This window comes from Dasypus novemcinctus, chromosome 18, assembly GCF_030445035.2.
Source record: "Dasypus novemcinctus isolate mDasNov1 chromosome 18, mDasNov1.1.hap2, whole genome shotgun sequence".
Lineage (NCBI taxonomy): Eukaryota > Metazoa > Chordata > Mammalia > Cingulata > Dasypodidae > Dasypus > Dasypus novemcinctus.
The window spans coordinates 41,386,428-41,412,428 of record NC_080690.1 but is presented as its reverse complement, the minus strand read 5'-3'; the positions used below and the strand labels follow the sequence as shown (position 1 = coordinate 41,412,428).

The 26,001-nt window shown below is 44.5% G+C and overlaps 1 protein-coding gene across 1 annotated transcript in view; it reads left to right on the top strand.

Annotated features, from left to right (window-relative positions):
- The window catches only part of C18H16orf78 (chromosome 18 C16orf78 homolog), a 135,636-nt gene extending 119,506 nt beyond the window's left edge, over nt 1–16,130 (top strand). The window contains exons 2-6 of the mRNA XM_012522246.3: nt 1,319–1,594; nt 4,176–4,271; nt 4,854–4,971; nt 13,514–13,763; nt 15,831–16,130. Coding sequence (XP_012377700.1) covers nt 1,409–1,594; nt 4,176–4,271; nt 4,854–4,971; nt 13,514–13,763; nt 15,831–15,978 — 798 coding nt within the window. The 5' untranslated portion in view covers nt 1,319–1,408 and the 3' untranslated portion in view covers nt 15,979–16,130. The remainder of the gene's footprint in view (nt 1–1,318; nt 1,595–4,175; nt 4,272–4,853; nt 4,972–13,513; nt 13,764–15,830) is intronic.
- Nucleotides 16,131–26,001: the final 9,871 nt, after the last annotated feature.

The window sequence follows — 26,001 nt, the reverse complement described above, 5'->3', positions numbered from 1 at the left end:
CCACCTGACCTGTGTGGTGAGCTGGCCCACGCACAGTGCTGCTGCATGCAAGGAGTGCCAGCCCACGCAGGGATACCCCCACATAAGGGTGCCCCCTGCACAAAGAATGGCCCCTATGCAAGGAGAGCTGCCCTGCGCAAAACCACAGCCTGCCCAGGAATGGTGCCACACACACGGAGAGCTGACGCAGCAAAATGACACAACAATGAAAGTCACAGATCCCGAGTGCGCCTGATGAGAATACAATCAGACACAGAAGAACACACAGTGAATGGACACGGAGAACAGAGAACAGGGGCTGAGGGAGAAGAAATAAATAAATTTTTTTAAAAATTACCATTTAAAAAAAATCAGGCAAAACAAATCTGTGAAGTCATAAGTCAGATTATCCCTGGGAAATTCTAATTACTGGTTACACAGGTATCTTCACTTGTGATTTTTGCACATTTCTATATATACTGTTTCCTTCAATAAAAAATTGACTCCCTTTATCATCTTCCCTTTGCTCAGACTCCTCACTAGGCCTCCAAGGTCCTGCATGTCTGGCCTCTGCCCTCCGGTCCACAATCATGTCTCACACTTGGTTTTCCATCCCTGCTGGCCTTCTAGTGTCCCTCTAGTGTGCTGTGCTTCCATCCTGCCACAGGACCTTTGCATGTTTTGTCCCTGGGGCGCAGAGCCCCATTGAAGCCTACTTATTACCTTTCTGCTCTAAGCTCATGTGACCCATCACTACCCATCCAGGTCTAGTGTGTTGTTATAAGTTTTCACAGAATTGCATTCCTTTCCTTCCTAGCCCTCATCTTCATTTGCCATTATGCATTCATAGGTTGTTATTTGACTGCTGTCTTGTCTTTCCCACTTGCCCAAATTTTTTAAGTGGTCTGGGCATATGCTTTTGTCCTGTACAGTGCCCACCACATAGTAGGTGTCTGCTAACTATGTGTTAAATGAATAAACGAATGATCGAAATTGAAGGAATTGAGCCTATAAAAACTTCATTGTAGTTAATGTAAATTGTGGATGCTGAATTAAGGAATTTGGTTTTTTTGATAGGCAGCAGGGAGCCACTGAAAGTTTTTGAGAAAGGGAAATGGGTGAGCGGACCTTTCTTTTAATCACATATCTGTGGCAGTAGGGATGGAGAGGCCATAAGGTAGGCTGTGGCAGTCCAGGTGGGAGATGGTATCAAAAGGGAGACAGTGGCCAGGTGGGAAAAACTGGAAGGTAGCCAATGGCCACCATCACCCTGACTCCAGAGGCCAGCAGCAAGCCTAACAGTGACCTCACAATCACCTCCAGATTCTCCTCCCTTTAGAGGTCAACACCCCAGCAGCTGGAGGCCACACCCTGCCTTGTTTATCAGCCAAGTGAGCAAGTAGAGACAGAAGGACCAAGAGTGAGAGTGATGTTCCCCACCCAAAAGCACGAACAAGACTCCATCATGTTAGAAAAACCAGAGGACCCCAAGGATGTGATGCCCATAGGACGGAAGTCCATGTGGAAGACTGCCGAGGAGAGGAGAATGTCAGACCTCACGCGGGTGTTGGAGTGGATGGAGCGGAGGCAAGGCAAGAAGAAGCAAACTCAACAGGTATGTATTCAAGAAGGGCCGAGGGCAGCAGCTGCTGGGGTCCTCACGCCGGCAGGATGGGATCCTTCCCACTGCCCCCAGCCACTTCCTTCTTCATTGATGGCTTCAAGGTCAAAGGGCAATTCTCACTGCCACTATCCCCATCAGGACATCTGCTAACATATCTCTTCTTTACAGCCCTGCATCTGAGCTAATTCTAACCTGCCCTTCCCTCTTTCTCTAGGAACTATGGCGACCAATTCAGCTTCAGTTTCCCCCAGAGCTCCTCCCTGGGCTCTGAAGAAGGCCTATCATGGGTGGAGAAGCTTGTCCATGGAAAGTGGTGCCCTCTCAGTGGAGGATGCCAACTTGACTCCCTGGATCCCTAGAGTAAAATGGCTGAAAAATAGCAGTAGGAATGGTGAGGCCCATCCCAGAGCTAACTCTCATTAAGGACTTACTGTGCTCAGCACCACACATGACTTACCAACTGCTCCCAGAGAGGCTACAGGGAGGTGCCATTACTACCCCTCAGTTGAAGGAGAAGGCAGCTGAAGTGAAGAGAAGTCATGTGCTCAGGATCTCATAGCTAATAAAAGTCAGAGCCAGGGGTCTCACTGAGATTTACCCAGTTCCCAAGCTCAAGGGCTTTGTCAGGCCAAGTCTGCCAATCGACTCCCCTTTCCCTGCTTTATCCAGTTCAGCACTTCCAGCCTTTCAGGAAAGCTCCCATTTTGTTTATGTGCTCATGTATCATTTATAGTCAGAAAGAGTATATCTACCAATTCAATTGTCATAATGAAATACATCAAGATAAATATATTTTATGCTAAGGTTCTAGGCAACTTGAGTAGCTTAGTACTAAATTTAATAATATGTCAGAGTCATTATGTTACTTTTCATGGTAAATATGTCTGGTCCCACCTTCTTTCACTAAGATTATATTCTAACAATGTTTTAACAGGTTTACCTTATATGTGGCTTTTATTGTACATAATTTTGGGCCCAGGAAGGGAACAAATTTAAATTGGAAGTACAATGAAATCTCCAAGCAGCACCATTACCCTTCCAAGAAGCCTGTGGCATTTTTAAGCCCCTAGGAAAGAGGGTAATGCTTCTCTGGCAGGCTTTGAGCAGTAGGGGGTGGGCAGGAGCCTTTCGGGGGAGATAGTTGGGGACAACCAGGATCGTCTGCACTTCTTGGGCCCATCCCCTGCAGCCTCCTCTGCCTTCTACTGGGCTCAAGTCTGGCCATCCTGAGATTTACCTATTTTATCACCAAGTCTCAGCCACAGAGGCTGTGCCAGCAGCTGTGGCAGTTTCCTTGGGTCTCAGGCATCACCTCATCAATTCCCCTTAGTTTCCCCCAAAATACAGGGAGGCTGATTGTGGGGGGACCATTGGAAGAGGAGACCCCTGGAGGTGGCCTTATCCTCTCCCTTCTCAACCCAAAAATTAAGCACTGGCCCCAACTTGCATCACCTCTTCCCCTAAGCCAAACAAAAGCCCAGAAATTCACAAGAACTCCTATCCTTAGAAGGCTGTTCAAGACATCAAGCCCTTGGCAGCTTCCGTCCATACCCCCAAGTGACTTCTCAACACACTCCTTCTGTCCCACCATAATGATCGCTAAGACTCACAGAGGGCTTAGCAGTAAGATGATTTAATTCATTTATTTCTCACAACAACCCTCAGAAGTAGATCTGTTATCCCCATCTTTCAGACAAGGAAACTGAGCCACAGAGAGAGCATAATGCAGTCATTTACCTAGTCACTAAGCAAGTGCCGAATTCCAGCCCAGGTGTCTGACCTGGAGGCTACCTGTTAGCACTACCTCTGCACAGCCAGAGCCCCAGAGGAGGTGGAGTCCACCGCAGTCTCTCCATCTCTTTGCATTTCTCTCGAGGCCTCCCTACACAAATGCCCTTTTAGGGGTCACACACCTTGGGAGTCTTTCTGGCTGGCCCACCCCTGCGTCTTGAGGCTGGCTTCCTTCTGCCGCAGGTCCATGCAGATCCACAAGGGCTGCACTAAAGACATGGTGGGCTCAGCTCCTTGACACGTGCAGGACGCACCCAGCTAGGAGAAAGGGAGATGAATTCTGCTAAAAGAACACTGGAAAGACAGAGGTGGAGGTAGGGTCAGGGGCAAAGGGAGCATCCTGGGTGGACAGAGGTTGAATAGGTAGGTAGGACCTGCCTGAAGACAGGCCAGCCTTCCTGTGCTCCCAGGCTACCAGGGAAATCACAGTTAGAAGGGATGTTTGGGCGGCTGAAAGGAGTTTCTGCCAGGCTGGGAAGTGGGACCCTAACATAGAGGGCAATAGGGAGCTAGTGATGGATTCAGAGGTGGGGAGGGACCAGACCAGATCTGGGGTTTGGAAAGTCATTCTGAAGGTCAGAGACACCAGGGTGTGGCTGGCCACAGAGGGACAGTGAGGGGACACAGGCACCAGGGTGTGGCTAAAGCAGGGTTTGGATGGAGGGTGCCCCTTCCCCAGAGAATCTTCCCTTCCCTGAGGCCCAGGGCTTCCTTTTGGGGGGCAGAGGGTGGCCCGTGCCCATGGGGGTGACTACAGCACTTTCCTCCCTTTTCTTTTCAGAAGCAGAAAAAGCCTGTGAAGCCATTCCCTAAAGAAAATGTGAAGGAAATGAAGAAAGTAAAAGGCATCCTGAAACCGCAGGCGGGGAACCGCCAGGTATCCTTTCCTGGGAAGGAAGCACAGTCCCCTTACCACACCCCCCCATTAGAGTCCCCATACCTGAGAGGCACCCACTCCTCTCCCACTCAGGGTCCAGCTAGTTTTGCACTTTAAGGCTTTAAAATCCACTCCTGCCCCACACTCACCCAAATGAGCCACCCCCTACGCAGCTCCCACCCACCAAACCGGCCCACCCCGGCGGGAAGAGCTACGTGCCCGAGGTAGAGTCCCGCTCTCCACGGGGGTTCATCTCTGTCCTCTCACCTCTCCCCCAAAACCTTCAGGAACGCCGTCTGACCCCACGGCCTCCGGGAGCCTCCCCCGTGGCACAGCACACGGCGCAGCCCCGACCTCACTGGCTATCGGGGCTGCGGCCCCCCGGCTGCTCACAGCCCCCCAGGGAGGCGGGGGATACCGGCGGGAGTGGGTCTGCAAGCGCATGCCGCCTCTCCGGGTGCCCCCTTTCTCCCCTTTGCCTGTCCCTTAAGCAAACCCTTGAAATGGCTCCGTCTGGGGTTGGGGGAGGCGAGGCCAGATCTTTTCACCAGGGGGGTAACTTCTCTCCCATTCTCCTCCAAGACCACCGCGAGAAAGTCCAGGAAAGATGGGGACCCCGCCACACACGGAAGGCGCTATAAATCAGAGAAAAAGGGGAAACGCCTCAGCATATCCCCCAGCAACTACACCAGGAAATCTGGTGAGGGGAGCGCGTGACCCTCGGACTCCCCTGGCTGCGTTACGGACACCGGAGTCCGTGCCACGGGGGTCACACTGGGGGCGAAGGGTCGGCTTGGCAAGCTGGGTGACTTGGGCAGGGGCGGGGCACACCGAGGCTCGGTCTGCGCCTGGCGCGCGCTCTCAGGGAGCCAGCATAGGTCGTCCCAGCTTCCCAAGCCACCGTGGTGGGGTCCGACTTCATGAGTTCCGAATGATCTCATCAATTAGATGCTGTGGTGACAATGTCAATTACAGAACCTGCTGTAATTCCAAGCCTGCTGGCCTGAAGCCTGTCAGGCGAGGCTTGCACAGAGAGAGGGGCAGGCTCCAGGACTGCACGGGTTTGAATCCTGTCCCTGTCCCGCCTCTCCATCGCTAACTCCCAGCTGCATAACCCTTCGCAAGTCGCCTTTCTGAGGCTCTGAGTTATTCTCCCTTATGAAAGGAGGACAGTACCTCCTAGTGTAGTTATGGGGATTTATTGAGGTGATGCAGGTAAAACACAATGCCCGCCCCAGAGTAGGGTCTCAATAAATGTTAGCAAATAGCTATTTTTAAGTAAAATATATGCTAAAATTCTCAGGTGTTTGAAAAATAGGTGCATTTATTATACCTGACCCCTTGGGACAGTAAAGAGAAATCTGGACGGGATTTCAATTAACCCAATGAAACTGTGGATGAGAGCCTTCCAGCAGCAGCTGCCAGTTCTCTTGGACAAAACTGCCCAACAAAAAGTCCTTTTTGCTCTTTTCATCTAATACATCAAAGCTATTGTAATCAAACTATCAGATTTAAATAAGAATTGGCAATGTGGGATCCTGGACTCAATTCTGGAAAAGTAAAAAGACTTCAGTAAAAAAAACCTGGGTGGGGGAGGGGAGGGAACAAAACTCTGTACTGTACCCGTATTAGTTTCTTAGTTTTGACAAATGTCCCATTGGTTATGTAAGAAGTTAACATTAGGGGAAGTTGGGTGAAGGGTATACAGAGACTATACTAGCTTTGCAACTTTTCTTAAAATAATTCCAAATTAAAAAGTTTATTTAAAAAATAAAATTAGATTGGTTTATGCCCCATGGGAAGTCCCATACCTTTCCAGGTTTTCTGTGACTGCCAGTGCCCTGGCTGGCTCCACAGTCCTGGTCCTGCTGGACCCCTGAGCCCCCATCAGTCTCACCTGCAGTGGATGTTCTCTTTTCCCTGCTCCAGGGACCCCAGACACAGAACACAGCCCTCCTTCCTTGGGTTTTCCCCAAACTGCTCCCATGACACCTTTATAGGTAAGCAAATTTTACTGAAGGTGTTGGGGCAAGAGAAGGTAAGAATTACATCTCAGAAGTATATATCAGCCATGTTAGAAGTCAGTTATGAGACACCTTTATGCTTCAAAGTCCTTTGGTCCCCTGACCCCAGGAGTTTTTGCAGGCTACATTTCCCCTGCAGGGCTAGCCTCCTGATGTTTTCACTCAACTCCAGGACTGAAATGAGGGAGAAGAAAGCCAGGCACCCAGGAGGCAAATTTTAAGAAGGCCCTCACTCTCAGCTGCCAACCCTGCACTTGCATCAGCCTGAGAGTGAGGGCCTCCTTAAACTTTGCACCCTAGGGACCTCTGTTTATTTCATTTGTTCCACTAAGTCCTTACATACTCAAAATAGTCTAACAAGATATTTTCCCAAAGGTAGTTCCTTCCCTAAGAGTAACTCTTCTACCAGCAAATGAAATAATTATTTTCATCTCACTGCACAAGGATGCCAGCAGGGCAGGCTGACTTATAAGATATTTGGTCCACTGCAGTCCCCTCCCTCCCCAACCCCAAGCAAACCCACTCTTTCAGAAAGTGGACTTTTTCCTCCCGATGTAATACAGCTAATGGCCACTGGGGGCAGCAAATGGGCTAGCTCAAGTGCAGCAGAGGCACAGAGGCATCCAGGCACCACCTGTGCCATCCAGGTGTCACGCCCAGGACTGAGTCAGGGCTCAGCCTGGGCACAGCGAGGAGCTTACTGTGTAGCTGGCAAGAGACCCAAAAAGAGCGGGCAAGGTCTGGAGTTGGGAGTCAAGTAGACAACAAAGCAGGCCTTAGGAAGGTCATGGAGCCAATTAAGGGCTAAGGTAGGTGTCCAAAAGGAGATAAGGAGTGCAGAGCAGGGGGTTCACCCCCATAGAGCTCCTGAATCACTGGTGTCCTTGTCAAGAGCCAGACCCCCTAGTGTCCCAGGTGCCTTGCTTGCAGAGTGAACCCTTTTTACTCTCAAATGCCACAGTTCTCTGTGGCCTAGGAGGCAGGAACCTATGATCCAGTGCCATTGGACATTCCCTGCCACCCCCAGAACAGTTACATGACAACTTAGGGAAAACAGTCTGAGAGGGAAGTGCTGCAGCCCTCTGTGTAGTCTTAGCTAACTCCCGCTCTTTTGTGTTTTACCAAAATCTGCATTCAACAGCAGATTCAAATTGGTGCCAATGGGTGGTGGTAATAGCAATATTTATACAACAACAACAAAAACACTCTTTGAGCATTGACAAAGGGATGGAAGTACTTTTAATCATCATATAAACTCTAGAAAGTAAATACTACATCCCCATGTTACAGATGAGAAAATTGAGACAATCAAGGAAAGAGCCTATCCCAGGTCACACTGCTGCTAAGGGATAGGGTTTGAGTTCCAGGGATCTGACGACACAGTCCATTCTTTTTTTATTAGAGAAGTTGAGTTTAGAGAACATCATACAGAAGATTCCCATATACAACTCCTTGCATTGCTGTGGAACATTTGTTACAATTGATGATAGCACTTTTTTGTAATTGCATTATTTTTTAACAGTACTTACCTTTGTTATAACTGATAAATGATTATCAAACTAGTACTATTAACTATCATTCATAGTTTACATTAGGTGTATTTTCCTATATACCACCCTATTATTAACACCTTGTATCAGTGTCATACATTCATTATAATTCATGAAAGAACATTCTTACACTTGTACCATTAGCTGTAGTCCATAGTCCACAATAGAGCTCACTGTGTTATACAACACAGCCATTCTCTTCCTTAAGTACACCACCTCCTACTAGACCACGCTTTACTTTGGACCAGGCAGGTGGGGGATGTTCTTCAGAATTTGCCTCCAGGAAGCAGATCTAGACTGGATCCCAGCCCCTGAGAGTGTTTTGAATGGATGACATGTAATGCTCCTGGCTTCAGAATCGCCCTAACTAATAGAAACAAGAGTAACACCTCCAGTGGGTAGAATTTTTTGCTTTTCAAAGCAGACCATTTCATCTTGCTCATCTCAGTTTATTTTCACAAAAACTCCCCCTCCCTCCCCTTGAACTGAGAAACACCATCCCTATCACTGCCACATGACTATGTCCGCAGCCCCAGTCTGCTGTCACAACCATATAGCAGGTCTCTCCTTTCTCCCTGATGGTCTCTCCTCCCTTGAGTTCTCTGACTTCTCAGTTTCCTCCAGCCTCTCTTAGCACTCCCTGTCAGGCCCCTCTGAGGACTCACCCCAAGAATCTCCACAAACATCTGTTAGCTCCTTTGCTTTCCTCCCAGACCAATCTCCAGGTGGGCCCAACCCAAACCCAAATCAGCAAGAGAAGTCACATGTTTAAGCGATAGCTGTGAATGCGGTAATATGTGTTTTTCTTCTGGCTACTTTGAAGATTTTCTCTTGATTATTGTTTTTAAGTAACTCCATTATGATTTCCCTTGATGTCACTTTATTTTTCTTGTGTTTTGGAGTTCTTTGAGCTTCTTGGGTTTATGTGTTTGTAGTTTTCACTATATTTGGGAACTTTTGGTCATTATCTCTTCATTTTTTCCTTAGTCCTCCACTCTATAGGGTACCAAGTTTTCATGTATTTGAAGCTCCATAACTCATGATTGATTTTTTTCCCAGTCTTCTATCTTGGTTTTATTTTGCTGTTAATTACAACTAGGGTATTTTTCATTTCAGACATCATAATTTCCATCTCTAGAAGTTCAAGTTTGATTGTTTTTCATCTTCTATGTCTCTCCTTAACACGTTCACAGCTTGTTGAGCATGCAACGTATATTTATACCTGTTTTCATGTCCTTGTCTACCAATTCTATCATCTATGGCATTTCTGGGTCTGCTTATACTGATTGATTTTTCTCCTCATTATGGGTCGTGTTTTCTGCTTCTTTGAATGCCTGGTGATTTTTTTATTGGTTGTCAGACATTATGTTGTTGGATGCTACTTTTTTTATTCCTGTAATTATTTTGAGCTTTGCTATGGGATGCAGGTAAGTTACTTAGAAACAGCTTAATCTTTTTGAAGCTTTTGTCTTGAGCTTTGTTAAGCATGGCCAGAGTGGTATGTAGTGTAGGGATAATATATTCTTATTTCTGAGGCAATAAGCTTCTGAATAGTCTTCCTGTGAAATACAAGGTTTCTCAACTATGACTGTTGGGAATGTGAATTATTCCCAGCCCCATACTAACTCCAGGAAAGGTTCTACCTGCTCCTTTCTAATGGTCCCTTCCCCATCCTTGGGTAGTTTCTTCACCTGCCTGTACTGGTGAGTACTCATCTGAGAGAAACCTTTGATACAATCTCTGGAGCTTTATGTGCAGCTCCTTCCTGTGACCTACCCAAATTATTTTCCCTACCCTACTCAGAGAGACCACTGGGTTCTACCTGGGTTTCCCCCTCCCTGTACTGCAATATGTAAAAATCTTTCAGCAATAAGCTGAAGCAATCATAGAGCACACTGCACTTGTTGACCATCTCCCAGGGATCACTGTCCCATGGTGCCTATACAAAACGCATCGTTTTTTTGCTTAAGATGGGAGGGTAAATCCAATCCCTGCTACTCCACATCAGCTGAAAGCAGAAGTCTCAGACTGGCCTTTCTGAAGCAAAAACCTAATTGAGTGCAATGGGATGCCATTTCAAATTTTTAAGAGAGATGTTAAAGAGCTGGATTTGAATTTTAAGTCACTTTGGCTAGAAGGCAAGTAAAAGTGAGAAAATAATTGGAATGCACTTCTGAAGTAAATATTGGCAATGTCTGTGCAGCTAGACTTTGGAAAATGAGATTGTTTGGCTTTGCCTTCTTGGGCATCAGTGTCTAAAACATTCTGTAGATGCCAGGCCAAGGGTACATTCCTAATGAAGACGGCTGGAGGGCACTAACCCCACCCCTTCTCCATAAATACAGAATTAGCCCCTGGAGGCCCAAACCTGGCTCACTAGAAACCTAACTTCTACATTCAGCCACAGACCCAAGACTGTGGGTCATTTTGCCCAAAGCTCCCAGATCTCTGACTCTTACAACCTGGGTTTACATCCTGAATCCACCATTATTTAGCTATGGGATCTTGGGCACATAAGCCATTCAACAAATATTTGCTAATATGTGTAATTGTCCTTACCATTTATACTTTTGTCAGAGGGGATATGCAGCTCATAATTTTCCTGGAACATAGCACCAATTCCCACCATGCACAGGCAAAGAATGCTGAAGCCACCTGGCACCATTACCCAGGTGCCAAGTCAGACTACCATACTGGGCATAAAGGGGTCCAATTCGGCCACTAAAATATTGTGAAAACTTGGGCAAGTCACATTCCCTCTCCAGGCCACTGTCCTTCCATTTACTTAATTATAGGGTATCTAGACTGCCCAGGCATATCTTGGTAAAATTCTTCAACTTTACTGATGAAATTTTGCAAGCTCACAGGGAACAAGAATAATTTACTTACACAGCGAAGAGAATCAGATTGGCATTAATCTGGAAGTGGACTGACACCTAAAGACCACTGAAAATAAATGGGTGATATTGTGAATTTGCACTTAAGGGTTTTATCAGCCATGTATCTCATCTTTTCCAGAAGAGTGTAGAGGCACCAAATGGGAATAATTGGTCTAAAAAGCAAAATCTTGATATGAACTTAAAACCAAGTGACAAAGAAAGGTTGAAAATAAAATAATGGACTAAAATAATAGGCAGAGAAATAGCAAGGAAATGTAAAAAAAAAAAAGATTGCATGGCAATATTTATATTAGATGAGGTAGAATTAAAGCTAACAGAAAGAACAATGTTTTAAAATGTTTAAAGGAATAAATAATAACTGCAAGCCTACATGCACCAAAAAATATAGTCACTGAAGAAATAAAGTAAAAACAGAATTGCAAGGAGAACCTGCTAAAAATATAATTATAGGGGAGATTTTTGTGTACCTTTTCAGAACTGAATAGACAATATCAGGAGATACGTAGTATAATCTAACAATGCAATTAACAAACCATAGCTTTACATCTTCTCAATAGAAAACATGTATTTTTACATGGCAAAAAATATTTACAAAAATCATCTATATACTTCACCAGAAAGAAAACATTAAGCAAGGTGAAAAATTCAGGACCACATTATGTTATTCTAAGCCAATAATTAGAAATAAAATTAAAAGATACTTAACGATTAGAAATTAATCAACATTCTCCCAAATTACCCTTGTATCAAAGAAAAACTAATGAAAATAAACCTGTTTCATACTGAAGCCTTCAGAATAGAGGCAACATTTATGTTCAGAGGAACATTTAGAGTGAAAATTAAAAGTAAATAATTATTTTTGTCTTTATAAAACAAAAAAATAAGCAAAAGAAAGAACTAACTTTTGTTAATTTAATAAACATAAAGAATGAATTAATATGAATAAGCAAAAAATAATTCATTAGACACCACCTGATAGTAATCAAATGCAAGAAAAAATAAACAAAAGGATAAATCTAAAGCTAACTTTTTGAAAAAAAGCCATTTAAAAAATGGCTTTGAAAAAGTCATTGACAAATAAAATGTTACTTTGAGCCTTGTTAAAAGAAGCACAAAAATATACAAGATTTTGTATAAGAAAAAGCATATAAGCAAAAAATAATACATTAAAAGAATTGTACTGATATACAAGATAGGTATATGAATATATAATATATTTGAAAATGTACAGGAAATGGATGATTTTGTAACAAATATAAATGATCAAAACTGATAGAATAAAAAGTAGAAAAGTTGAACTGAGCAGATACTTTAGTGAAGGTTGAAGAGGTGATTGACAGCTTCCCCCTAAAAAAGGCATGAGATGAAATGGTTACTAGGCTCTATGTAATCTTTAAAGTGCAGATAATCACAAGGTTGCTTCAACTAATGCAAACCATGCAAAATATAGGCATTTTTGCACTGATTTAAGAAGACAGCATAACCTTAATATTAAAGTATTATATGCAAACCATAGGCCAATATCATTTGATATTTTAAAAAGATCCAAATAAAATTTTAGCAAATAAATTCTATCAATGTATGAAGTACACCATGACCAAGTGGGATTTATTCTCGCAGATTAGTAATGGTTTGACATCAAGATATTCAACAGCATAATTTATCACATCAACAAATTAAGAAGAAAACTAGGTGATCATAACAGTAAATGATAGAAAAGCATTATGCATAATCAAAAACTTAATACTAATAAAAACTCTATGTAAACCAGGCCTAAAACTGCTAAAATATTATAAAAATATATACCAAAAATTGCAGCAAATATCACTCTAAATGGTGAAATGCTAAAATCATTTAAATTAAGATTAGGAACAAAATGGGGAATGACTCTTTTCATCGTGATTGTTTTGGAGGACCTATCCAACGTAATATGACAAGAAGAGTATATTGTTTTTATAAATATTAAGAAGATATTTTCATTTCACCTGATGATATAATTTCATACCTACAAAACTCAAGAAAGCCTAGTTAAAAACAAATAAAATGTGGTATGGTTGTTAGAGTGTTAGACAAATATGTATTTTTAAAACTTTAGACTTTTCCCTACACTAACCATAACCAGCCAGAAAAAGAATTGGGCAGAAAATATTCCATACTCATAAGGAAAAATCTGTACAATATGTAGGAGAAATTTAACCAGAAGAAAAAAATGAGGGCTCCGAGTTCTAGCCCGAACAGTATTTCATTCAGTACTAACCCCATATTTGGGTCACACCAGACACTCACCACTTCATTTCATATATCTGTGCCTTTGCACATGCTGTACCTTTCTGCCTGCACATGCTGTTCTTTCTGCCTGCATATGCTGGTCCTTCAGTGTGAAATACTCTTCACCCTTTTCCATGTGGCAAAATATTTGTCCTTAAAACTCAGCTTAAAGCTCATCTCCTTTCAAGCCTTCCCAATTCACTCTATGTAATTTCCAGTAGGCGAACTCCCTCTGTGGAGGGTGGAGAGAAAAGATCGAGCAGAGGTGATAGAAGGAAGTAGGAAGGCAGAGAATTAGGGAAGAGGATGGAAGTGGGAAGGCAGTGAGAAAGGAGGGAGGAAAAGACAAGTAAGGACTAAACAAATGCTAAGAAACAAACCTGCCAGGCCATATACTCATATCTCAGAACAGTTGTTTGAAACCCAAGCATCCTTCTAACCTTTCCTACTTCCCACCTCTAGCAGCATCTAACTCCTTGGTAGCATCTGTTTAATTTCAGATATAGACATCAAGGATGTGCTCACCCTGGAGTCCATTCAGCGGTCAAACTCATACCGTCGACAAAGTTTCGAGCCCATGTTACAGGATAGCTTCTTTTCTAACCGGAGGTCCACCCTCTCAAGAGAATGGGTAGTTAAGGCTCCCGATTCCACATATGAGCGCAAGCTGAAAAGCCTCATGGAGAAGGGCACCGAGCCCAAGATCGAGTCTGTCAGACTGCTGAAGCCGGAGGAGGTGCTGAGCTGCCGGTGAGAAGCCCCTTGGGGTTGGGGAGGGGGTACCCTGGGAGAACAGGCTTTCACCACTGAGCCCTGAGATCTGGGAGGATGGATTGAGCATGGCTGAAGTTCTGCCAGTGAGTTCCCTGCTCCAGGCTGGAGATATTGGGGTGTCTGAGCAGGCTCACCAACCACTGGACCACCAGCCCTTGGATGAACATGCAGTTTGGATGCTGCCATTTGTGCCATGCCTGTGGACACTTACACAACTCTTCTAGTAGTTCAGTCTGCTTCACAACACAAACTATGAATTTATTTAAAAAGGAATGGATGAGTGGCTTTAGGCCGATGGGGCTAAGAAGGCTGTGATAGTAACCCCCTCCCCAGTGGACTGCTATAGATTTGGAGCCTTAAACCCCCAAGAGGCCAGGAACAAAGTGTTAAACCATTTGGTATTTTACTGCTCTTAGAAGAGGGTCTCCCCTCTTGCTTGCTCTGTCTTATTTATCAGGACCTAGTGGTGTTTAGCAACACCAGACAGCCTGCTTACCCCCAATTCCAGTCATCCCTTTCCCTCGCCCTTGCTATAAAGGCATAACATAACTGATAAAGCTCAGAACTTGCATGGAGAAGGAAACAGGGCAACAAAGTAGTATAGTGAACCTTGTAGAGTGGGCAGCAGTAAACTCAAAGCAGTAAGTTTCAATGGTTTCCTATGCCTGGCATCTGAGCGGCCCCATGGCAAAGTTCTGCCACGCTCTTGGGTAAAATGATTAACTGAGGATTCTGAGCCTTGCTGGCTGGTTCACTGGATGGAAGACTTTGGCTGCAGCTTTCAGGTTGTCAGGGCAATTTTGACTGGTTCTGGCCCACAGGCAGCCTAACTGGGCTCCATGATGGGGAGAAAAGATATTTGGACAGGGCCCATAGCCCCCAGGGAAGGGAGATAGAGTATTTGGAGAGATGGCATCTATGAAACCATTAAAGAATCATCTAAGATCAATTTGTCCAGTATGGAATCCTAGAGAGTGCCCACATGGGCTGTTAGGGAGGAAGGGGTCTACTGTGGCTGGAGTTGTCAGGAAAGGCAGTCCAACTGGCAATTGTCTGAGCTGGCCGTGAGAGCAGGGAGCTCTGGGAAGATCCTGAAAGAGAAGAGAAGCCATTCCTGATGGGTGGACTACAGGAGGTCCATCAACGTGTAGCTCCTCTCCATACCATCTATAGCAAAGTAACCTGCCAGCAGACAGCCTGAGTGGAGGACCTGCCCCTCCTACCAAAACTGGGGCAGGGTTGATGGTGAGATAAGAAGCTCTCTGGTTATGGTGACAGGCACTCTTTGGACCTCACAGTGCTAAGGGGATCAGTTCCATTATAGGACTTCAGCTTATATTTTTAACCAATGGCCCAATTTTATAATAATATTATTAAAGTAAAATAACCACTTCTAATCCTACATCTTTGCTCAGCCATTATTTCCACTTTCCTGTATCCTCCAGCCTTTGGCACCACTTAAATTATGCATACATGACAGTGATGACAGAAACACAGGAAAATTTGCAATCTGTTTTTTTCCCTTTCTGCTCAGCCTAACATCACAACCACGTTGCACCTTCCTTTTCCTAATGCCGATTTAATTATAGCAGAATAATCCTTGAAATGGGATATTCCATTATTTGCTTAACCATTCTTCTGTTGATGGAGTTTACCCATTTTCCTGTTGTTCATAACCCCAGAATGAACAGCCCTTGTGTATATAGCATTTTCTTTCTGTTGACTTCTCTCCTGGGATAAGTTGAGAACTTGACCCAAGTTACCAAGTCAATGATTAATGAATGGGTGGGTGTTGATGATGGTAGTGGTTTGTACTTGGCATATACATATTGCCAAACTGATTTCCAAAATATTGTACTAGTGTGAACTCCCACCAACTCTCTGTCACTGTTTCATCGGGTCTCTCTCTCAGCTCAATGTCTGAAGAGGCAGCCCTTTCTGGAAGCCCAAACTTGCTACTGCTAAAATCAACGCTCTTCAATAAAAAGTTCAGGATGTGGTGACCCCACCTTCAACTGACCCCCTGGGTCTTCTCTTGCACAGATACCTGAGACTGTCCAAGAACAACATTCGGACCTTGCTGAAGCTGTGCAAGGATGCAGGATTGAACGTGGACGTCCACCCCCACATGGTTGAAGGAGAGATAGATGCAAAAAAAGTGTTCACCCGCAACCCCAGCATAGCCCTCTGAACAACTCCTTTCCCACTGTCCCCTTCTCCACCTGCCCTTGGCGACATGGCCTGCCACGCACCATCTCCTGACATGACTCCTGGTCCTTCCAATTTAGTGCCTCCCTTGTAGGACTCCAGCAATCAGAAAACAAGCCTAGGTCTCAAACATCACGGTGCTGATATTGGGTTTGTCATCGCCATCCAAGTTAGAACCAACTGAGGAGAGACTTGTTTTTCTCCCCATCTGAACCCAAAAAAGACTCTAAAGGATGGTGTCTTAGAAAGAGTGAGAAAAAGGGAACTCAGAGTCCCCAGAGGGAACCCGAGGACAACGGGTTGAGGCTGGTTGAGGACTCCACCCCCCACAGATGTGGTGCATTCCTTGTGCAGGGCTTTGCTTGGTGTGGCGCTGGCCCCCTTTGGAGTAGGATGGGTTGGTGATCAGGGGGAGAACAAGCGCCTCTGTCAACATGTCAGAACAAGGAGAGGGGCCTTTGAGTGCTTACAGCCACCGGGAGCTGGAGCTCTTCAGAGCTGGTAAGTGCCTCAGTGTCAGGGAGTCCAGGACTTATTATTCTCTGAAACAAAAGAAGCCGCAGAGGGCAAAGGACTTGCTCAGAGTCACACAGATGAGGAATGGCAGAACTAGGCCAAGGTGTTTGCCTTAGTCTCCCTCTCCACCCTCTTGTCTGAGACTAGCAAATTCCACAGGACTGTCCAGAACACCATCTCCCTATTCTTTTACAACTACCAGTTGAGGTTGCAAACTCATGTCTTTCTAGTCCCTTTCTAGTTAAAATCCTAACTTCCCTACTTACTAGCTGTGTGAATTTAGGTAAGTTACTGTACCTCTCTGTGCCTTCATTTCATCATTTGTAAAATGGAGCTAATAACAGTCCTTGTTGGGCAGGGGTGTGGTGAACAGAAATCAGAGCTTGCATGTGAAGCACAAAGCACAGTTACTGACACACAAGAGCTCGGTAAAAATGTGTGCTGTTTCCTCCATCCCTGGGGTGGACAGAGAACCGACTTCCCAGTTCCTGCTTTCCCAGAAAGGATCCTCAAAATTGGGCACATCAGTATTGTGAAACCCTGTGGTAAAGCTGCTGATACCAAATCAAGTTTCAAGATAAATCCCAAGTCTAATGGTCTCTGAGCTCCCAAGAGCTAGTGCAACCATTGTTCTAGGTGAATCCAGCTGGTCAGCCTTATTTTCAACCTCCCTTATGCTGAAATGGTAGGGATTCTCCTTCCAGATGCTTTTTAAATGGCCACTCCCCACTTCAGGGCTCTAAAGGGGCCCCTTGGAGAGAGGAGCCTCTCTCCACTGAGAGTCATCTCCCTCGAGGTTCAAGACCTTCAGGCTGCCAAGCCCACTGCAGCCCCAGCCACCTCTGGAGATGCAATCACCATGGACGGGAAAGCTGAGGGCTACGGGGAGGGGGCAGAAGAGAGGTGCATGCACCAGAGCCCAGCAGCCCCTGTGGTGTGAACAGAAGCACTGTTAGTCCAACAACATAAGGATTTCTCTGGGTTCCTCCCCAAAAAGTTGGCTGCAAATGAAATGATATGCCCTCTCTCTGGTAAATACCCGCTCCTTGGGAGCCAGTTCTATAGAAAGGAGAAGGAAACGTATTTTCCTAACATTACCAAGCATTAGGAGCTTTATCGATATCACCTCGTTCAATTCAAGCTTTAAAGTCACCTTTGAGGGTGATCACCGGACATCGTGGATCCTCACAGGGCCCACTGGATGGAATGGAGGAGAGTATGGGCCATGATGTGGACCATTGTCTATGAGGTGCAGAGGTGCCCAAAGATGTACTTACCAAATCCAATGGATGTGTCATGATGATGGGAACGAGTGTTGTTGGGGGGGGAGAGGGGGGGTGGGGGGGTGGGGTTGAATGGGACCTCACATATATATTTTTAATGTAATATTATTACAAAGTCAATAAAAAAAAATAATAAAAATAAAATAAAATAAATAAAGTCACCTTTGAAGACGTTCTCTTCAGCCTGTCAGACTCACAGGCAGGATAATGTCCTGCCAACCTCTGCCCTGCTTTAATTGTCCTTCCTTCAAGAAGTCTACCTGCATGTCTAATCTATCTCTTCCTTGCTGCAGTTTCATCCTGTTTCTTTTCCTTCAAGCTATTGTAAAAGGGAAGAAGAAGTCAGTCTTATTTTTCCTAGTACATATTCATATTCAGGGAGGATGAAGAATAAATAACAGACAAAATGACTCCCAAAAGTTAAATGTCAGATATATTGTTAACAATAATCATGTAATGACAATGACCATTTAGCCTTTTCATCTTCAGATCTGAGTTTTTTTCACAGTTTCCTCTCATAAAATTCAAGTTGATTTTGTCTCCAGTATTTTTAACATTTTCGTCTTTAAAAGGCAATGACCTAAAATGGACCTGGTCCAGCTCTATAATAAGGCATTTGGCCAGTGATCAATAAGACCTAATTCCTTTTCAATAGGAACTAACTTCATGGTGAGATAGGACTTTATTCATTCATTTTCTTTCTCTCCACCATGTAATCCCCTTGTGGTCCACCAAGACCTGTGAGTTCTTTCCTGCAGGACTGAGGTCATATCAGCTCTTCTTCCAAGACTCATTAAGAGCAGAAATGTGTTTAGGGAAGGGGAAGTGCAGCCCTTCAGACATCACAGGGCAGCCCCAAGAGATACTAGTATCCTGGCTTTGAATCTGGAGCTTTCCTCACCTGGTGGAGAATTTGGGGTGATGGGTAGCAAAGGGATGTTTGTGATCCCAGTACTCCATTATCTCCCCTGCACTCTACCTACAGCCTCCCTAGATCTTCCTGTAGTCCACCTTCTCCCAGAGGTTTCAAAGGTTTAGAGCCACCAACAGACAGGGAGAGAGTGGATCTTGAGGTCATGTCGTCCATTTGCGTCTGATCACCCATTGCATATTTACTGAACTCCCAGCAGGTGCCAGGCCCTACAGTACTGCCAGGGACACAGAAGTGAGAAAGATCTGGTCCTGCCTGCATGGAGCTTACAGTCCAAAGGATTTATCCAGTTAATATAAACACAGCATGACAAGAATATGATGGGAAAGTGGCATGGGGGCGCCAAGGGAGGTGGATCCTTAAATTGTGCTGGGAGTGGGCAGGGAGGGGAAGGCTTCTTCATGGAAGAGACTTCTAACAAAAGTTAAAGAGATGAGTAGGAATTGCCAGGATTTCAGGCAGGGGGCAGGTAAGGGTGGTAGAGGGAACTGTGTGTGGACAGTGTGGTACATTGGGACCTGATGAGACTGGCTAGAGTGGAGAATTGACTGGAGGGCAATGACAAGAGATAATACACACAAAAGGGTTGTAACCTATGCCACAAAGGTTATTTTTTTCCCTTTAAAGTTATTCGTTTAACATATTTATTGAGCACCGCCTATGTGCCAGGCAGGAACTATGTAACAGTTCTAGGCATTGAACAAAAACAGACTATTCTTTCTTCCATGGAGCTTCCAGTGGAGGAGACAGATAATACTTCAAAAAGAATTTCAGCAAGTGAGTAAAATGGAGACAACCAAACAGGGTGGGATGAAATAAAAATGACTGAGCAAAGGGTAGGAGAGGGTGACTTTAGCCAGGGTGGTAAATGAGGTTTCTCTGAGGACATATTCAAGCTAACCCTTGAAGGAGGAGGCAGCCATCCCAGATGTGGGAGAGGCTGCCAGTAGAGGCCATCACAAAAGCACAGGTGTATTCATGGGATGGAACAGAAATTCAGTGTGGTTAGAGTCAGGAGGGTCAGTCGAGCCTTGAAGGCTGTGGTCTAGAATCTGGAGTTTATACTAATTTACAATAGGAAACCACTGGAGGGGATAAGTAGAGAAATCACTCTAGCTTCTGAGAGGAGAAAACCTGAGGTGAGAAGCTGTCTTAGTTTATCTGAGCTACTATCTCAAATGCTTCCAAGTGGTTTGGGCTTAAACAACAAGATTTTATCGGCTTATGGTTTTGAGGCTAGAAGTCCAAAATCAAGATATTGGCAGGGCTTGCTTTTCCCCCAAAGACCAGCATTCTGATGCTGGCTGCTGGCAATCCTTGGGGCCCCTTGACTTGCATCTCTGCCTCCCATCACATGGGGATGGCCTCTCCTTTCTCACTTCTGTGACTTTCTGGGTTCCTTTATAAGGACTCCAGTAATCTGGTTTAAGGTCCACCCTCATTCGGCTGGGCCACACCTTAACTAACGTCTTCAGAATGTCCTTTGAAAGGTTTAGACCCATGGGAATATGGATTAAAATTAACATGTGTAAATTGAGGCACATAATTCAATCTACCACAGAAGAAAAGGTGAAGTCTGAAGACCAGTAAAGGAGGTGTATCTGTTAGCCATGACTGTGTAACAAAATATCCCCAAAACATAGTTGAAAACATTTCTCATGAGTCCATAGGCCAGCTGAATACTTCTGTTCTGGGCAAGGCTCAGCTGATCCAGCCTGAATCCATGTGTTTATGGTGGTCAGCTGGTGAGTTAGCTAGTCTAGGATGGCTTTGACTGGGATGGTCAGTTTCTGGGCCATACATATCATCCTCCAGCAGGCTACATGTGGCAGAGCTCCAACAGAAAGAGGTATGCAGGACTTCTTAAAGCCATGGCTTCAAAGTGGTATTGCCACCTTATTCTATTCTATAGTGACCAAACAAATCCTAAGGACAGCTAAGATTCAAGGGTGGCGAAATAAACTGAAGGAAGGAACTTCAAAGTCACATTACAAAGGAACTGGATGCATGGGCAAGTAAGGGATTTAGCCATTTTGCAGTCCATCTATCACAAGAGGTTATTGTGTAGTTCAAGAAGTTGGAACCTTAAAATAGGGAGATCATGGTGCAAGCACATGGGAATATATACTGGAAAAAGAGCTAATAGAATCTGTCACAGGAGTGGGTATGGACTAGAAAGAGACCACCCAAGAATGACCTTTGGGTTTTAGCCTGAGTGACCAAGTGTTTGGGATGCCATGAAATGAGGTGGAAAAGCAGGAGCCAAGAATCTGGGGGCTGGGCAGGTGGTAGAAACCATCAGTATCCATGATACAGTTCCAGTTGTTGGTGGGGAAGTGACATGTGAAGGACAGATTGGAGGGGCAAGCCTGAGATAAGGAGGCCACTGATGGGGATTCAGAGGCCCAAAGGGGCAGAGTTCCCAAGCTCAACCTGCTTTCATAGCAGAGTTGATACAGGAAACCACAGCCACTGGGCTTCCCAGGCCAACTTGCTGTCCACACTGCTTCTCAGCTCAGTGAAACTGCCAGAGCTTGCACCCCAGTCTGATGGCTGAAGGAGGCAGATTCCTGCACTGTGCCTTCTGCTGGTACATTCAGAAGGTCAGGGCCTCTGGGGGAGATTGTCCCTTGTGCTCTGGAGGCCCCAGTTCCTGGACTTGCTCATCAACATGCAACCCCTTTGAACAAAGTAATTTTAGCAAGAGGATGTGCCCCAGCCCCCACTGAGCTGAATGCCACATTCTCAAAGGAGAGAAGCTTAGTGCTCTCAGACCTCATATTTGCCTGCAGAGCTGGGTGGTGGGCTTCCCTGGGGTTCAGCATAGACTGCGAAAAGAAAGGAAAATGAAAGATAGAGACATTGCCTCCAGCCCAGCTGCTGGGGCTACACAGAATGCTCACCGGCAAGCCAGAGGCCTTTCACATGGAGACAGGCGCCTCTGATTCAGCCTTCTGATGCTCTGGACAAATGTGCCCTAGTGAGCCCAGAGAGCCACAAACAGCATCAAGGAAGGAGCATTCATTAGCCAACCTAATGTCAGAGTCCTTTGCCAGACAGCACCACCTGCTGTGCATGATAAACTAGTATTTTATAAACTCTGAAATTACCTGGTGGATAGTACAATTATGTTGCATTTTTAAAAAGAGTTATCACCAGATACAGAAACAGACCAACACATGTACCAGAAACAGATCCACACATATATAACCCCCTGTTTTATGACAAAGGTGACACTGCTGTGTAGTTGGGAAAAGATGATCCTTTCAATAAATCAGGCTAGTCAATTAAATATCCATATGGAAAAATAGTGACCCTCCACCTCCTGCCATATGCAAAAATCAATTCCAGATGGATGCAGATTGGGAAAGCTTTTAGAAGAAACATAGATGATAAGGTCTGTGACCTTGGAATAGGAAAAAGTGTCTAAAATAGAACACAAACCTAATCATAAAAGAATAGATTAATAAACGGTTTTACATTGAAACTAGGAACCTTTGTTCATCCAGACACCACTAAAAAAAGAGAGTACTTGTGAAGTAAAGGGATATGATGGATGTAGTGATACTATTGGGTTGGGTGGTGCAAGTTTGACAGAGGGGTAGGGTAGGGAGGATGGGTTGGACAGTCCATGGAACTGGGAGATGGTTGGGGGAGGGAGCAGGTGAACACTGGGGATTGGTGTGTATGTGGTTAAAACCACAATGCTGGGAAAGCTCTTTTGGCAATATGACAAGGAAGGGCTACCGGTTTAGGGTGTTGGGTGGGGGTTGGGCATTCAGAACAGGGCACACCTGGGGCAGTCTTCTAGAGAATGTGCAAGTGATCATTTTGTCATAGTAGGTTGCTCAGTGGGTAGAGACCCACATAATGAGTGGGAAGGAGTTGGACTTCCACCCTGGGAATGACTCAATATGTTCTCAAACAGAGGGGTGGATGTCTCTCGAGAGCATGGGCAGTTCCTAATAGGGGAGGACAGACCAGTGTGTCAAGCCCTCAGTGTTGTTGCAAGTAACTATGAATCTTGTCATTCAAGGGGTGACAAGTGACAGTTGCCGTGGGCCCCAAGAGGAGGGGAAGGGAGGAATAAAGTAGATGGAAGAGGGAGTATTTAGGGGGCAATGGAAGTGTTCTGCATGATCTTGCAATGATGGATACAGGCCATGTTGAATTTCATCAAAAATTTATAAAAGTATATGGTCTAGAGTGTAGACCATAATGTAAACCATTGACCATGGTTAGTGGCTATATTTCAATATTTGTACATCAGTTGTAACAAATGTACCATCCACATATAGAAAGGATATTGATATAGGAAGGGGGTAAAGGGGGAGATGTTGGATATATGGGAGTCCCCTTTGTTCTCTATGTGACTTTACTGTGACCTAAACTTCTTTGAAGACAAAATGAAAAAAAGACACTGAGGAAGAAATGGAAGAAAATGTCAGTGTACATACAGGACAACAGTTATTACAGTGATGAAAGGCAAAACATCAAAAAAATTTTTTCTTTATATTTTTAATATCCCAAATTTAAAATTTTATTTTACTTTCAGTTTTTCTAAATTATGTATTTTATTTCTTATGTTTAAACCATCGTTACTTCATTTTCCTATTAATTGTATTTGGCGATATTCTTGGCTTCATTTTAAAGAAGTTTTGGAACACAGAAGGGTTACAACTGTGGCAGGGGAGGACCATTGGTGTGGGATGTCAGTGATGGGGGATACAAGGGAGGAAGTTCTCCTGGACATACATATAAGGTATATAAATGTGCTCAAATGTTCATGGGCCATTGTCACAGTGGGTGAAGATTCACACAAAAGCCAAAGGAATATTGAATTCCCATCCTGGGGAGCTCTGCCACAATATCTAATGGAACAAGAACAATCCGCCAAGTGCAGGGTAATGACTAGGGAAGAAGGACAATCCAATGATGGGCCCTTGATATTGACAATTATGTTCATGAGCCTTTGCTCTTGAAATTGCAACTTAGCCTAGTGCTGTAAGGTGCCTAAGAGTTACCTCCTGAGAGCCTCCATGTTACTCAAATGTGGCTTCTCTCTAAACCAAACTCAGCATATAAATGCATTACTGTCCCCCCAGCATGGGACATGACTCCCAGGGATGAGCCTCCCTGGCACCAATGGATTACTGCCAAGCACAACCTAGAATGCAAGTGGGAAAAAGACCTTGAATGAAAGGGGGAAAGGGTAAAGACAAATGAGTTTATATGACTAAAAGACTTCAAAGTGAGTTGGGAGGTCATCCCAGAAGTAACGCTTATGTACATCTCAGCAGGACATCATAGACTGCCAAAGTAGATACCATCCCAAATAGTGGGGCTCCCCAGGGCTCTGGAGACAGCCAGGTCCTATGGTCATGGCAGGTAGCTCTGAAGTTTGGTGCCTTGCCAGTGGGTCCTACATTATGTGCTCCTGAGTGTGTCAGAGTTGGACTCAGTTATGACTTCTCTACTCGTGCCTCTTCTGTCCCTTCTATTTGAACCTATAGTTGGTGCTGGAGTTGGTAGGTGTATGTCCAAGAGGCTTGGATGTCCAAGAGGCTGGGCCTTGAGCCTCAGTGGAGTTGCAACACCTACTCTCCAGTTCATTGGACTTACCCAGGACAACTAACAAGGAGATGAGGATGGACAACCGCCACACCAAGGAACTGAGAGAGTCTACAACTGCAAGCAAGAGAGTCCTATACATCAGCCATATGGGACTGAGGTTCCCTCTCAGTTAGAGGTAGAGTGGGCATCACCATTCCAGAATCTTCAGGATTGGGGAATAAAATATGGACTAGAGTGGACTGGTATTCTACTATAGACTCATTGGTATTCTAGCAATGGAAGGAATTATATCATTGATATGGAAACAGTGGCCACTGGAGGTGCTAAATTCAGGGAGAGGGAAAAAGATGTAAAATGGGGGCATTTTCAGAATTTGGAATTGTCCTAAATGTCAATGCAATGACAGATATATGCCATTATATATCCCGCCATAACCTACAGAATTGAGTGGGAGAGAGTGTTAACTACAATGTAAACTATAATCCATGCTTAGGGGCAATGTTCCAAATGTGTTCATCAATTGTAATGAATGTACCACACTAATGAAAGAAGTTGTTAATGTGGGGAAGGGTGGGAGGTTTGGGGAGTAAGGCATATGGGAATCCCTTATTTTTTGTGTGTAACATTTTGTGTAATCTAGGTATCTTTAAAAAAAAATAAAAAGCATATTTAAAAAAAGATACCACAAAGAGAGTGAAGTTAAGAGACCCTCATGGGAAAAGATATTTGCAATATATCTGACAAAAACCCCATATCCAGAGTAATATTTTACTCTCTTAAGTAAAAGACAGATAACTTAATAGAAAAATGGGTAAAGCCATATATAGCCACTTCACAAAAGAAGTCAGCCAAGGGGTCTACACACAAATTCCATTAGGAAGAAATACAAATGAATATAACAATGCAGTGCCACTATACCCACCAGAAAGACTACAAAGACAATGCCAAGTGTTGGTGAGAACATGGAGCAACTCTCACACATGCTGGTGGGATTGGCAACTGGTACAAACCCTTTAGAAAACTGGCATTAACTGCTCAAGTTGAATATACAGCCACCCTATGGCCCAGTATTTCCATTCCTAGATATATACTTTAACAGAAAGGGATGTAAATGTTCACCAAAAAATATGCCCTACCATGTTCATAGAAGCTCAGTTCAACATAGCCCCAAACTGGGATCAACCCAAATATCTATCAATAGTAGAAATAATAAATAAATTGTGATAGGATGTACTGATGCATATAAATGAGAGAGCAAATGGAAAAATTAAACAAGAATGTGCCAAAATATCATGATACAAAAGAGAACAAAACATATAGACTGTCTTGGAAGTCAGGATGGTGGTCTCCCTGGAGGGAGGGTGAGTTCCTCACAGAGGGAGGGTGCTCCGGGAACCTCTGAGCGCTGGTGGTTGGTGGGCAGGGGGCGGTGCAGGCTTCACTCTGTGAAATTGCATTAGCTGTACATTAATGATTTGTGTTCTTTTATGAGCTGTATCATATGTTAATTAAAATATTATTTTAAAAGAAGGATAAAATGTTTTTATAACAAAGTTTTGGTTTCATTTCTTAACAAGAAAACAATAGGAGCCTCCGAGAGGCAGTGATGAAACCTAACTCCCTTGGGTCTGAGCCCATAAAGGTCCTCAGGGTCTAGCCTCCCTGGTGGACCCAGGGAACCAGGAGGTGGGCTTTCGCAGCC